The following is a 15,604-nucleotide window of genomic DNA, read 5'->3' as shown; positions in this document are numbered from 1 at the left end:
TTCTTTTTGGGAATCTTAGTTTTATACTAAAATCTTTGCCTAACCCAAGGTCACAGATTTTTCTTAGGTTTTCTTCTCAATATTTAGTAGTTTTAGGTTTTACATGTAAGCTATCATTCATTCTCAGTTAACTTTGGTATATGAGTTGAGGTTCTTTTTTTTTTTTTTTTGAGACCGAGTCTCGCTCTTTTGCCCAGGCTGGAGAGCAGTGTGACATGATCTTGGCTCACTGCAACTCCACCTCCTGGGTTCAAGTGATTCCTGTGCCTCCTGAGTAGCTGAGACTACAAGTGTGTGCCACCACACCTGGCTAATTTTTGTGTTTTTAGTAGAGATGGGTTTTGCCATGTTGGCCAGGATAGTCTGAACTCCTGACCTTAAGTGATCCACCTGCCTCGGCCTCCCAAACTGCCTGGATTACAGGCATGAGTCACGGCGCCTAGCCATGAAGTTCATATTTTTACATATGGATATGCCAGCCCCATTTGTTTAAAAAACTATCCCCATTGAACTACTTTTGTGCAATTATAAAAAACCAACTATATATATATGGGGTCTCTATTCTCTTCCACTGATAAATAGGATCTATCCACTACCACACTGTCTTAATTACTCTAGTTTTATCTGTCTTGAAATTAGGTGGGAGTTCTCCAACTTTGTTCTTTTTTCAAAAATATTTTGGCTGTTCTGGTTGCCCCTTTCCATATAAGTTTTATCATCAGCTTGTTGATTTCTATAAAAATTCCTGCTGGGATTTTGACTGAAGTTGTGTTAAATCTATAGATCAATGTGGAGAGAATTGACATCTTAATATAGAATCTTCAAATCCATGAAACATGGTATATCTTCTTTTTGTAGGTTCTTTGATTTTTTTCATCTTCTTTTTGTAAGTTCTTTGATTTTTTTCATCAGTTTTTTACTTTTCAGCACAGATCTTACATATTTTTGTTAGATTTCATGTTTTCTGAAATCTGTAAGTGGTGATTTAAAAATTTCAGTTTCTAAACATTCATTGCTACTACGCAGTAGTCAACTTTTGCATACTGATTTTGCTAAATTATTCTAGTACTTTTTAGATTCTTTGGTTTTTCTGTATAGGGATTCATATCATCAAATAAATACTGTCTTATTTATTTATTTCCAATCTGTGGGCCTTTTTCCCACCTGCCTTATTGCACAGTGCGCTACCGTGTTGAATAAGAATGCCTTGCTCCCAGTCTTACAGGAAAGCATTCTTCACCATTTGTATGTTAGCTCAGGCTTTTTTTGCAAATGGTCTTCATCAGGTTTAGTCTTAGTTCTCTGAAGACTTTATTTTTTTGTTTATTGAATCATATGTGGCTGTTGAATTTTACCAGATACTTTTTTCTGCACCTTTTGGTAAAAACAATTTTTGAGATCAAACTGACGTAACCATAATATTCACCCTCTTAAATAAGCATATAGTGGCTGGGCACAGTGGCTCACGCCTGTAATCCCAGCATTTTGGGAGGCCAAAGAGGGTGGATCACCTGAGGTCAGGAGTTGGAGACTAGCCTGATCAATATAGTGAAACCCCATCACTACTAAAAATACAAAAGTAGCCAGGCATGGTGGCGTGCGCCTGTAGTCCCAGCTACTTAGGTGACTGAGACGTGAGAATTGCTTGAACCCGGGAGGCAGAGGTTGCAGTGAGCTGAGATCGCACCACTGCACTCCAGCCTGGGCGACAGAGTGAGACTCCATCTCAAGAAACAAACAAACATACAATTTAGCAGTTTTTCCTATATCCACAGTCATTTTCTGCAACTTTTGAGATGATCATTTGGCTTTTCTTATTTGTATGCTGATACAGTGAACTACGTTGATTTTTTTTTAAACATTGGATCAGCCTTTTATTCCTGGGATAAACCCTACTTGGTCATGATGTATTCTTTTTATAATATTAGGATCAGATTTCATATGCGAGTATGACAAATGACAGTTTTATAAAATCCCTGTGACCTTATAATAAACATTACCCTAAACATACAATTGTTTTCTTATTGCTTTTGAATAGAAACTAAGAGTGTCTTAAATGCTCTCATAAAATTTGCCATTTAGAAGGAAATTTTTAATTAAAAAAATACCTTATAGCTTTCAACTTATAAAATCACATGGATTAAAAAAAAAAGGTCACCTTTGGTCTACAGATAATGACAAAATGTGCATTCAAGAAGCCCTTACAAGAAAAGCCTTAAGTAATTTACACGATGAAAATAACTCCAATAGTAAGGGATTTTTAGCTGATTGCCTTCCCTCTGCTTTGGGTGGCCACACCAGAATTCCTATAGAAAATGCTTAAGAGATACAATATGATCAGAGTTAGGCTGGAGGTCCTGCTGTGAAGCTTCATTTACATAACTGGTATTCATTTTCTTAACTATTTGTGTTACAGAACAATAAAAATAGATAACTTTTCTAAAAGTATTTTTATTCACATTTTACATAAGATTGAAAAAATGTCAGTTGTCCACTACCAGAAAATGGGGAACTAAGGAGTATGTCCTTCCCACCTCCCCAATCACTCTGTTTGCTTTTGTACCTGTACCTGTAACATTAAGGTTCTGTTTCCCAGACCCCAGAGATAAGACCTACAGGTTGTGTTTAGTGCTTCAGAAAAAAGGAAACTGAGAAAGATAGCTATCATAAGAACATCTCACATTAAAAGACAGAGTAGATTGATTTCCTGGGTATTTTTGTTTTTGTTTTTGAGACAAGGTCTCGCTCTGATTGCTAGGCTAGAGTACAGCGGTATAATTTTGACTCACTACAGCCTCACCCTCCCCAGGCTCAGGTGATCCTCCCACCTCAGCCTCCCAATTAGCAGGGACTACAGGCGTGTGCCACCACACCCAGTTAATTTTTTGTATTTTTAGTAGAGACAGAGTTTCACCATGTTGCCCAGGCTGGTCTAGAACTCCTGGACTCAAGTGATTCACCCGCCTTGGCCTCCCAAAGTGCTGGGATTACAGGCGTGAGCCACCATGCCCAGCTGAATTTCTGTTGTTAAACAGTAGGGAAGAAAGAGAAGACATATTCTCATTTCAAAGCAATTTATGTTAGTAATAACTGAGCAAAATGGTAGAATATTTTAGTTGTGTGTTTTCAGAAGTAATGTCAAATTTACTTCAGATAATTTAAAAGGTTTCTTGCATATTAAATGGTTAAAGTGGTGTTATTAAACTAAAGAAAAAATGCAAAACCTTTTTTTTTACAGAATAGTATAAATGTTTATTTTCTGTATGATTTACTTTGCTGTCCTGTTTTTACAATATAGAAAAGTGTATTCTTTGAATAGCTCTAGTAAATATAAATTTAATCTTTCTACTTTGGGATGTAAATAGAGCTAAAAAATTATATACCCAACCCTCCCCAAATAGTCTTTTAAAATCACTGAATTAATGTGGCTGTTCATCTTGTTCAGCAATTTGATGCAAATGCCTGAATACAAAAAGTTGTTTAGTAAGTACTACACAGGAAGGAAAAGGCTTAATATTTTAGATAGATTTTTGAAAATCAGAAAAACTAGTAGCATTTGATTGCACCTTGAAATTTTTTTACAAGCAAAACATTCGTAAGCAATGCCATCATACATAATCTACAATTGTAATCAAAATTTCACGAACATTTTCTGCACACTGTATATAAATACACATCACAAAGGTGCAATTAGAATTAACACAGAGTATGTACAAAATGAACAAAGTTTAAGTTTAGACCAAAAACTTATTGCAGTCTTTTGAAAAATAACTTGATTATTTTACCCTCTTACACTAATTTACATTTATACAAATTTTAATTAAACATACTAGATTGAGGTGCTAAGAATGTTTGCACTATCTACATTTAAAGTTACTGCACTATGATTTTATAAATCCAAATTTAAAAGGAAGATACTTTAGTGAATAACGGAATCCTCTTTTAGATTACTTAATTTCTATTGCCTATATCTTGTGTGTTCATATGAACATATATACACACTTAATACATACAACTATAGAGTCCTTGTAGGAAATGCAATAATCATATACTAATTACTGACAATTAAGGTACCTAACAAAATGCCTGAATTCCAACATGGTTTTTTCTTGTCATAAAATCAAGAGTCCTGTTACAACAGGCTCTTAAATTCATAGTTTTTGAATTACTGAAAATGATTTAGGTTATTTTAGTAATTATAGGAAAACAGACCTTCCAAATCACTGGCTGAAAATAATGTCATATTAAATTTCCCTTATAAAAAGAAATCCCACTGCAATTTTGAAAATTTTGTTAGCAGGCCCATTTCTGCAAATCAAGTAAGAGTTGTGAATTGATCTGAAACCTCTTAGTTCCAAAATCTATAAAAAGGGCCGGGCATGGTGGCTCACGCCTGTAATCCCAGCACTTTGGGAGGCCGAGGCGGGCGGATTGCGAGGTCAGGAGATTGAGACCATCCTGGCTAACACGGTGAAACCCCGTCTCTACTAAAAATACAAAAAATTAGCCGGGCATGCTGGCGGGTGCCTGTAGTCCCAGCTACTCGGGAGGCTGAGGCAGAAGAATCGCTTGAACCCGGGAGGCAGAGGTTGCAGTGAGCTGAGATCGCACTATTGCACTCCAGCCTGGGCTACACAGTGAGACTCTGTCTCAAAAAAAAAAAAAAAAAAAAGTCTATAAAAATGACTGATTGTATAGATGAAAACTTCTCTAAATTCATCTTTTGTAGCTTCCCTAGTCTTTGTTTCTCCACCCATGCCAAATTTTATACTTGATTACTATGTTAGGTTCTATATTATCACTACATAATATGTTTACTTCTATTTATATCCACCTATCATTTTAGTAGTACCCAGTAATCAGTTTGACAATTTATTTCTTCAAATACATACCACCTCTTTGAAAGAAAAGGGAGACAGCCCAGAGCATCTGTTAGCCATTCCTTATGACAGAAACACATTGTCCATCCTCTGAGAATTATTTACTGTCCTTTAATATTTTATATGTTTTTTTTTTAAATAACTTTAAAAATTTTTTAAAGTGTGCCTGGGGATTATTTCCCCTTCTGACATTCCCAAAGTGACAACAGGATATTATTCCAGAATCTGCCCAGAAAGGCTGATTTTTCTTTAAAAGATAGTCCTATTCTAAATACAAAATGTCATTTGAATGTGTTTCATAAGAACTTGTTTATGTAACATTCTGTCTGCATATATTCTAGATCAAGTCCCAAAGAATGGGTGCTAACCATTGCTGCTTTGGCTTTTCTACTAACAAAGTCATACAACACCATACATTATAAATTATATGAATTTATAAACATTTTTTGTTAAAGGTATCAGAAAGAGAACATCTAATTCTTAAGAAACCCAAGCAAATTTAAAAATCTATATAATAAAGAAAAATTCAATTTAGAAGGGGCATAAGCAGATTTAACTAAGATTTAAAATGTACTAATTTCCTCATTTAAAATTTCTTCCTCTTCAGTATTATAATTTCAGGTCTTTTAAAACAAGGACTGAATTAAAATACAGTAATTGTTTTTCTTGCAGAAAATCAAGTGTCCCTGCACCTTAAATTTTCTGTACAGTTCCATTTATCAGTCTTTTGTGCAAGAGTTAGCAATTCATGGCACAAGGGTCACTTTTTGCCTTTCCTGCAGAGTTGATGACACTCATCAAACATCGTCCGAATTCCTCGAGTATCATCCGTTCCGCTGCTGCCTTTGATTTTCCCTTCTTGTCTGCCTGCTCTGCCTGGGCAAGGAGGCAATTACATGTGGCTTCAGCTACTTCCTTAGTTACAAATGTAAATGGCAATCTGAAATGATTTTTGAAAGAGAAAGATGATGGTGGTGTTAAAAAACAGCAAAAGTGGATACATTCTTTCATCTGGAAATCTCTACTGACACTTTCACAATTCACCAGCAGGATGAGCATCACAATTGACACAGTGAGCACAAGCACATCCTAAAAAGGGCTTTAAAAAGTTAGATTTGGTTTTATTATTCACATACTGTAAGAATATTGTTCAGAAAATTTAACATATAAAACACATGACTTACTACCTAGGCAAGGTTATGTGGTTAACTAAAAGATAATAGTCTACATGAAGACTAGAATTTAACTAAAATCCTCCCAAATCATGAATGTACGCTCCAAAAGTTCAATTTTTATTTACTGCTGTTGCTCCAGTGCCTAGAATAGTGCATGACATAGAGACACTACATGTATAGTTGCTAAATGAATAATACTGGGAATTGACAGCACTATCTCTTGAGCAAAATGAAAAATAAAGCACTTTACCATAGTCACTGATACTGTTTGTAGAAAACATTCCAAAATTCTGCATTGTTCTATCACAACAAAACAAAATGGGGAAACCAAATGCCGTTCTACACAGAGTTGCATTCATGAAGACCTGAGCCATTGAGTATTAAATTGGAGCAGCCCATCGTGAGGCTTGCTATATTTGCAGCCAACTCAGGTCTTAAAGCCTGTGACAGATTAAGTCAAGCAACGTAATCTAACCACGAACTCAACAACCTGTGAGTAAGCGGTCACTAACAAGTATACTAAACGATGAAGTCTGAAATTAAAGCTCACTATGGCAAGAAAGGGTAATTGAGAATTCAGGCTGCCATGCAGCTGTATAGGAATCTTTAACATACAAACCAGCATTTTAAACTAGAAAATATTAATTTAAGGTTTTGGTCACTTGAAACAAGCTTGTTAACATGCTAGCATAACTTTTTTTATACAAGTTTTTAATACGTAGTTTTGATTATAATGTATAATTTTATAATTTTGTTTTCATATCATAAACATCTTCCCAATTTAAAAAAACTATAAATATTTTACTGTGGCAGTATCTTTAATCTCCACGTGGAGATTATATTCAGTACTCTAAAGACCAGAATCCCAGGCCTCATTAAGGTGTCTGACCATTTCCACTTTATTCAGTCAAAAACTATTTGCTGCTTATATTCCAGTCATAAGAGTTATTGAGACTTAATATCTTAAGGCCAGGTGCAGTGGCTCACTCCTGTAATCCCAGCACTTTGGGAAGCTGAGATGGACAGATCACCTGAGGTCAGGTATTCAAGACCAGGCTGGCCAACACAGACTTCATCTCTACTAAAAATACATAAAATTAGCTGGGCGTGGTGGTGTATGCCTGAATTCCCAGCTACTTAGGAGGCTGAGGCAGGAGAATTGCTTAAACCCAGGAGGCGGAGTTGCACTGAGCTGAGATCATGACACTGCACACCAGCCTGGGCAACAGAGTGAGACTATCTCTCAAAAAGAAAAGAGAAAAAAACAAAACAAAAAACTAGTATCTTAAATGTTTGTAAAAAAAAAAAAAAGCCTTATTTTTATAAGCACTGGATCTCCTTTTCAACTTAGGCATTTTATTTTTGAGATGGAGTTTTGTTCTCATTGCCTAGTCTGGAGTGCAATTGTGCGATCTCGGCTCACTGCAACCTCTGCCTCCCGGGCCCAAGCGATTCTCCTGTGTTAGCCTCCCAAGTAGCTGGGATTACAAGCGTGCACCACACACTCAGCTAACTTTTTGTATTTTCAGTAGAGATGGGGTTTCACCATGTTGGCCAGGCTGGTCTCAAACCCTTGACCTCAGGTGATGCGCCCACCGCGGCCTCCCAAAGTGCAAGGATTATAGGCGTGAGTCACCGTGCCTGGCCTACTTAGGCATTTTAAATCATATGCCATTTGCAAGGTGCATTCCATTTAATAATTCCTCAAATTAACCTCTAACAAACTTTCTAATACCAGTCCAGTCCAAATCACAAACTATGTTTTATCAGGTCTTGACAGACACTGGAGATATTACAGACATGCCTTATTTCTCACAGCCACCCGGTATAGGCTATTTTAAGGACAAGAAAACCGAGGCTCAAAGAAATTCACAAACTACTAAGCAGCACAGATAGTATAAACTCAAGTCTACCTGACTTTAGAGGTCAAGCTTTTCTACTCCAGAACTCAGCAGATAAGAGATAACAATAAGGAGCTGCACTATTACAGTGTGATGGGTGGCCCAATAGGATGGGAAAACTGCTCCAAGAAATGGAAGAGGCAAGAGAAGGTAAGAAAATGCAAAAGCATAAATAATTACACGTTCAGCGAGACATATGAAACATCTGGTTTTCTTTGGGATTCCTCAAATTACATAATTACCTCATCTTAGTAGGAATTAAGCACAGTGGACTAAATCATTACTGTGCATTTTCGAACTGCCCAATAATCTGACAGTGGCTTCTGTTACCTTTAAATTCCTTTACAAGTAACTAAAGATGGAAAGAAAATGCAAAAATCAGGTTTGCAACAACCAAAAGTATAAACTCAACTTTGCCCCCTGAAAAGAAACTTTATCAAAAGTGAGTATTTGGGAAATACTATAAAAAGATTAAAATACTGACTTACTTTCCGCCTCCACTATTTAAAGCTGGTGTTGGCCTAGTAAGCAAGTCTGAAATTTGAGAGGATAACTTCGTCTTGGCTGCTGTTTGTTGCTGTACCCTTACTTCAGCTGCATCTGCCAAATGCATCAATGTCTTCCTTTCCGGGCTTTCTTCAAAATTCTTACAGCCAATACATTTGCATATTGAGGAACACATTATTTTTGCCTAAAAGATTTACAAAAGAAAAGTTTCCAAATCAAAACCAAAATACATTACTGGAAGTAGATGCCATGATCAAATCAACAGCTAATAGCATTACCTGGTCAACTGATAATAAGATTAGATGGAAGCATCTCTGGCTGACAAACAGTAACTACACATGTGGCTAGCTAGGTTAGGTATTCTTAAGTCTGACAGTGGCTGTATAACATTTGTGGCTGTGTCCTTCCATGTCAGTTTCCCCCCACTATGGATATAGATTTTCCTCAGATATGAATAACACATGTTTTTCATAACATGAATGATACATTAAAATATCAAAAATAAGGGTCATCCAGAATCCAGCCACCTCAATCAAATCATCACTAACATGTAGATGACCTCCCATTTATGCATATGTATATAATTTCATATTAAAGGGATTTCATAGATGCTATTTTTATTATTCTATTATGCTATTTTAATCTGAAGAGGGAGTTCGGGAGGGACTTCAGATTCCCAAAACCCTTCAATAACCCATATGAAACTAGGGTGTGTTTTACATTTTATATAAATATATATTTTCATGTAAAAATGTCATATATTTATATAAAACCGTAGACCTTATGTATATACACAAATACAGAACTTTCACTTTTTAGTTTTTCAAAATCATATACCTGCTTTTCTGCATCTTGCTTTTCTTATACTACAACTCATGGAATCCCTCCAAAGTCATCTGGCATAGCTTGAATTCATTGTATTTAACGGCTAAGTGTAAATCCCTGGTATGATGTGTCTATTTTTTTGGCCTTTCATTTTCCCTGTTGATGGGTGTTTATTTTTGTTTCCAGTTCTTGGGTACCACAAATGATGCATAAAGAGTATTTTTTTTGGTATACATTATGCCTTTTTATTTATCTGAGTTAGATTTCTAGAATTGGGCTCACTGGATAACAGGTCGTGTATTTTAATTTTTTTTCTTTTTTGAGACGGAGTCTCGCTCAGTCACCCAGGCTGGAGTGCAGTGACACGATCTCAGCTCACTGCAAGCTCCGCCTCCTGGGTTCACACCATTCTCCTGCCTCAGCCTCCCAAGTAGCTGGGACTACAGGCTCCCACCGCCACGCCCAGCTAATTTTTTGCATTTTTAGTAGAGAGGGGTTTCACTGTGTTAGCCAGGATGGTCTCGATCTCCTGACCTAGTGATCCGCCTGCCTTGGCCTCCCAAAGTGCTGGGATTACAGGCGTGAGCCACCGTGCCCGGCCAGATTGCTTTTTCAAACGGCTGTAATACCTCACATCTCATCAGCAACATGTAAAGGAAGGATTTCCCACATTCCCTCCAACAATGGATATTATAATTCCTTTTAACATTTTATGCCAGGCACGGTGGCTCATGCCTGTAATCCCAGCACTTTGGGAGGCTGAGGTGGGAGGATCACCTGAGGTCGGGAGTTCAAGACCAGCCTGACCAACATGGAGAAACCCCGTCTCTACTAAAGAGAAAAAAAAATTAGCCAGTGGCACATGCCTGTAATCTCAGCTACTCGGGAGGCTGAGGCAGGAGAATCGCTTGAACCCTGGAGGTGTGGAGGTTGTGGTGAGCCGAGATCACGCCACTGCACTCCAGCCTGGGCAACAAGAATGAAACTCCGTCTCAAAAAAAAAAAAAAAAAATTTATAATCTGATGGTGTGGGTGATAAGGTGAGATTTCACTGTTCTTTAATTTATATTTCCCTGATTTCTAATGAATTTGAGTATGTTTTTGTTAGCTGCATTTTCTTCAGTGAACCCATGTCTATATAAATAAATAAAACTGTCCTTTCTCTCTATACCACCTAGTAAGATAAATGGACTGCATTATAAACACATTTACTCTGCTCCTTTCTTATAAGACACCAATAAATTCCATTTACCAAAGGAATAAATGGATATAAGTTTGTGTTAACTGGGTTACTGTGAGCCTGACTAGTAATCTAACTAAAGCAATACTTAATAAGCATCTAGTGATGAAGAGAGAAAATTCCTGACCTCAGAGTGGGGAAAACATACCAATAATGGTAATTTAGATTATATATATATATATATATATATTTTAATTCTCTTTATATTTTAAGAACCATAAGAAAGACATTAATAGTGTCTAACTGGAGCTCAGGATGGAGAAATTACAATGACACTTAGCTTGGCTAATTTAACTTCCCCTGTACCAAAAAAAAAAAAAAAAAAGACGTGGACGGGAGGAAAAAGGTCACAAGAAAAGACACAACCATGAAATAAGGTGGGTAGCCATTCATCCAATCAGCAAGCCTATAGGCATTGAAAGGAAACATGAATGTGTTGTCCAGATGCAAACCAACGGGATTAAAAAGCCAATTCAGCTGAAGAAAAAGGTGTCAAAAGAACAATTCAACACAAAATGTCAGATAAGCCCACAGCTAATTTACAGCCAATTAGCCGCTGCTATTCATAGTTCAGTATATTCTAAGTTTCTCCATTTTTTGGTACATAACTTTTGGAATGATAAATTTGTTACCAGACAGTGTATCTGTCCTGACAAAACTTCATTAGAATAGGTAGGGCAGGGCTCTCTCTTCCAGCTTTTCAACCAGTCCAGTACCTTTTCTACTTCTATTAATTCACAGATTTGTTAACCAGTTCAATTAAATGGTTAGTTCATATATGTCTGAATTTCATATGCCCAGCATGTATTGATTATTCAATGCCATATACATGAAAGGGTCACTTTGCCCTTCTGATCCAACTTTACATAAATTTCCACGTTCTCAAAAGAAATGTTGGCCAGGTGCAGTGGCTGACGCCTGTAATCCCAGCACTTTGGGAGGCCGAGGCGGCCGGATTACAAGGTCAGGAGATCAAGACCATCCTGGCTAACACGGTGAAGCCCTGTTTCTACTAAAAAATACAAAAACATTAGCCAGGCGTGGTGGCGGGTGCCTGTAGTCCCAGCTACTCGGGAGGCTGAGGCAGGAGAATGGTGTGAACCCAGGAGGCGGAGCTTGCAGTGAACCGAGATCGCACCACTGCACTTCAGCCTTGGCAACAGAGTGAGACACCGGCTCAAAAAAAAAAAAAAAAAAAAAGTGTTAATTTTTACATACATATTCATGACAACTTTTGTATGGCTTCTAAACTCAAGCTAGCTATTTCATCAGGTATTCAAAAGAAGAAAGACTAAAAAAGATTCCAACACTGGATGAAACTGGCTTGTTGGATTTGGAGATGTTCCTTAAGACAGTTTAAAAAATCAAGTTGTGACAGTGGCTTACGCCTGTAATCCCAACACTTTGGGAGGCTGATGGGTGGGTAGATCACTTGAGTTCGAGACCAACCTGGCCAACGTGGTGAAACCCTGTCTCTATTTAAAAAAAAAAAAATACAAAACTTACCTGGGCATGGTGGCAGGCGCCAGTAATCCCAGCTACTTGGGAAGCTGAGGCAGGAGAATCACTTGAACCCAGGAGGCGGAGATTACAGTGAGCCAAGATCGCACCACTGTACTCCAGCCTGGGCGACAGGGCGAGACTCCGTCGCAAAAAAACAACAACAACAAAAAACTTGTCTCTCTATGCAATTTTCATTCAGATCATCTGCAGAACTAACAAGATGTTACTCTCCTACTTTACTTCCTGAGAGTAGTATTTGACTTTGTAAATAAGTAGATTAGGAAAGAATTCATTTGCATTCACAGCAAATGCAATACACAAAATCTTTCATGTGACACATGCTGCATAGGAGAGGGCATTGAACTGGAGGACATGCTCCTGTGGCAGGGCAGACCTTCAGCAAGTGCAAAGCTAGGCTTTCTGCCAATAAATAAATAAACTAATTAATTAATTCTCTCTTGAGAATAAGAAAGAATGAAAATATATGAGAGTATGAGAAGAGCCAAGAACAGGAATAACACAACCACCCAAAACACTGTCAGTAAAGTTTCAGGCATACCCAGAAACCAATTATGGTAATCTAGGGTTAATCTCAATCACTAGATTGTTACACATAAGCTTCTAAAATAAAACTATATAGAACTGTGTCTAAAGCAAGAAGGGGAAGATTTACATGCCTTTTGCCAAAGCAGAGTTTCAACTGCATCTTCCAGAGAAGATGCCTGACCCAGAAGTAAAAAGAACCAGCTCAGTGGAACAACAAAACGGTGAAAATGGAGACAATCGCCTGCTGTGACCAGTAACCTCATCCGGCAATGTGCCAGATCCCCCTTTCCTATTTTTATGCTCACAAAGCAAACTTCTTAACATACTTTGGTTTTCCACAGAGCAGTGTGCTTTTCGAGTGGGCATAACCAGCATTTTGGTCAAGATAATCCTTTAATTTCCAGACTGTACCGTGGGATGCAGGCTATTTTGTTTGTGTCTGTCTGTCTGTCTGTCTGTCTGTCTGTCTATCTATCTATCTATCTATCTATCTATCTATCTATCTATCTGTCTGAGACAGAGTCTTGCTCTGTTGCCCATGTTAGAGTGCAGTGACATGATCTCGGCTCACTGCAGCCTCCACCTCCCGGGTTCAAGCGATTCTCGTGCCTCAGCCTCCTGAGTAGCTGGGATTACAGGCGCCCGCCACCATGCCCAGCTAATTTTTGTATTTTAGTACAGACGGGGTTTCACCATGTTGGCCAGGCTGGTCTCGAACTCCTGACCTCAAGTGATCTGCCCGCCTCTGCCTCCCAAAGTGCTGGGATTACAGGTGTGAGCCACCGTGCCCGGCCATATATTTCTAAGAAGCCTGTGAAGAACAATAAGAACTGCACCTCAGGTGAGAATCACTGCTGGAGAGTTTCCAATCCACTTTGATACTATTATTTTTATTGAAAATCAGTATATTGGTGTTCTGATCTGCATGCATATTTCTGGGCATAATGGCCAAGAAGTTATGGTAAATCACCCAATAAGACCCCAGGCTGTAACAGTAAACCCAAGGTATTCCTCCGAAGCCCTGCTAAGGAGGCTCGAAAGCCTGCCTCATATTTCCTCAAACAAGGGCCTCTGTGCCAACTGCGCATATTTTCAAACTGCAATAGCAAGGTGATTTCCCAATTTTCAAGTAAATTTTTGTAGTATGTCCTTTCTAAAATATCTTAAAAGATATTATTTTCACCACCCAGCATCTCACCTCATAGCATTCACAGTAGTTTTTAAGACATCCTGATCGTTTGCAATTACATCCTTTGCTATGACGTCGATCAGATTCTCCCTCCTTTCCTTTCCCAATCTTAGGCTTAAAGGCTTCTGGATTTCTGTCAAGGCATGCCTAGCAAAACAGATCAAATATCAGAGTTAAATCACAGTAGATGAAATTTAAACACTGCAAAAGGAATTGAAATGTTTCTTTGCAAGACAACTGAGTTATTTAAAAAATTGGTGAAACTGGATATTTCTGTCAGTTAAATGAAATAAAAAATAATCACCTTTATTGCTTTTTGCCTTTCATTTTCATGTTCCAAATTGTTATAACAATTAGTACAATTGCAGTTGTTGCAAAATTCACCATTTGCAAAGCAATCACAATATCTGAAAGGTAAAAGTCAGTATAGGTAAAAAGTCATTATTAAGGAAAACTACTAATTACCTGATTATATATGCATACATTATATATATATTGTACATGTACTACATATGTGGTAAATCATTTCAGAAATCTACTCAGCTACCCAGTTGAAGAGTTAACAACATATATTGTCAACCGCATACTAAGGCTCAAAGTTTAAATCACCAAGTCCTAGAATTTTGACCTAAAAAACTTAGTCCAACCAGTAACAGCTATCGCACAAGAGCTATGTAATTTTATGTGCCCCCAAAGTCAGGCATTTCACAATTCTGAAAAAGGAAGAACACTGGCTATATTTTAATAGCTGAGCTGGCTCATTTGAGTTATAGTAGTACTTCTTTGGATTCTATGCCCCAATAAGACTAATGCTTTTCATTTAACTAGTTCATGTCAAATCTTTATAATGCTAATAAGCAAATTAACCATTCAATGATTTTTAAAACTACCTAGAGTATCATCTCTTCACATAGTAGACCAAATACAAAAGTCATGAATAAGATCAAACATTATTAAGGGCAGAAGCTATGTCTGTCTCATGCTGCTATGTCCCTAACCCCTACTCCAGTGATTCATGTATAGTAAGGACTCTAATATTCCTTTCTAAAATGAATGAAATATTTTTATACTGCCATATATGTGCAAACATTGACTTATATGTTTATTTAAATTACTTAGACTTACAAGCTTTGGTCTGTTAAAAATTTTTAGTTAACTCCATTTACTTTTAAGAGCATTTCTAATTATATTAAATGAGCAAAGAGTGGCAACAACACTTACAATTTCAAACACAGTGATTTTGTACAATTACAGGGCTTTCGGGGCCGACTGGCAGACTCTGATGGGATTATGCTGTACAGATAGAAAAAATATATACATTTAATCAATTAATAGTAACTAAAATTAATTTAGTTGCTACAATTAATTTAAAATTTTAAAAATTAGACCTAAAACTAATTTAAGATTAGAAAAGTCTCCAATCTATAAATCGTTCCAGAAATAAAGTTTTTAACCAATGTTAAATGTGTCCATCTAAAATAAAAAGTTTGCTATGTTGTTCTGTTTACATTAGGTCCAAAGGCAAGTTGTAACATGAAAAGAGGTAAAGACAAGATATGGAATAATTTTTTAAAAAGAAGTTATCAATAGCTGCTAAAGAACACTCCACAAACACTGTCCCTTCTAAGAAAACAAAGTTGAGATTGCCTCAAAACTCTTGGGATTCAAGTATAAAAAGGCAGTGAGGAAAAGGAGTGTGTGGAGGAGGAAATGGAAGTGGGATGTGGACTGATTCCGGGTAATTAAGCACGGCTTCTAAGCTGAGATTGCAAAGGCAGTAATTAACAGATAAATAAACATCAACAAAAAACAAGGACCTAACATAATTTTTAAAATAG

The 15,604-nt window shown here is 37.2% G+C and overlaps 1 protein-coding gene across 4 annotated transcripts in view; it reads right to left on the bottom strand.

Moving 5' to 3' along the window:
* Nucleotides 1-3,057: 3,057 nt before the first annotated feature.
* LIN54 (lin-54 DREAM MuvB core complex component) overlaps nt 3,058-15,604 on the bottom strand; it is an 87,694-nt gene continuing 75,147 nt past the window's right edge. For all 4 annotated transcript variants that reach the window (XM_025385621.1, XM_025385619.1, XM_025385620.1 and 1 more), the window contains 5 exons: nt 14,988-15,059; nt 14,071-14,173; nt 13,776-13,913; nt 8,445-8,647; nt 3,058-5,820 (listed from right to left, as the gene is read on the bottom strand). In XM_025385621.1, coding sequence (XP_025241406.1) covers nt 5,619-5,820; nt 8,445-8,647; nt 13,776-13,913; nt 14,071-14,173; nt 14,988-15,059 — 718 coding nt within the window. In that variant the 3' untranslated portion in view covers nt 3,058-5,618. The remainder of the gene's footprint in view (nt 5,821-8,444; nt 8,648-13,775; nt 13,914-14,070; nt 14,174-14,987; nt 15,060-15,604) is intronic.

The sequence above is a fragment of the Theropithecus gelada genome, chromosome 5 (genome assembly GCF_003255815.1).
Source record: "Theropithecus gelada isolate Dixy chromosome 5, Tgel_1.0, whole genome shotgun sequence".
NCBI lineage: Eukaryota > Metazoa > Chordata > Mammalia > Primates > Cercopithecidae > Theropithecus > Theropithecus gelada.
This window is presented reverse-complemented; position numbering and strand designations above follow the sequence as displayed.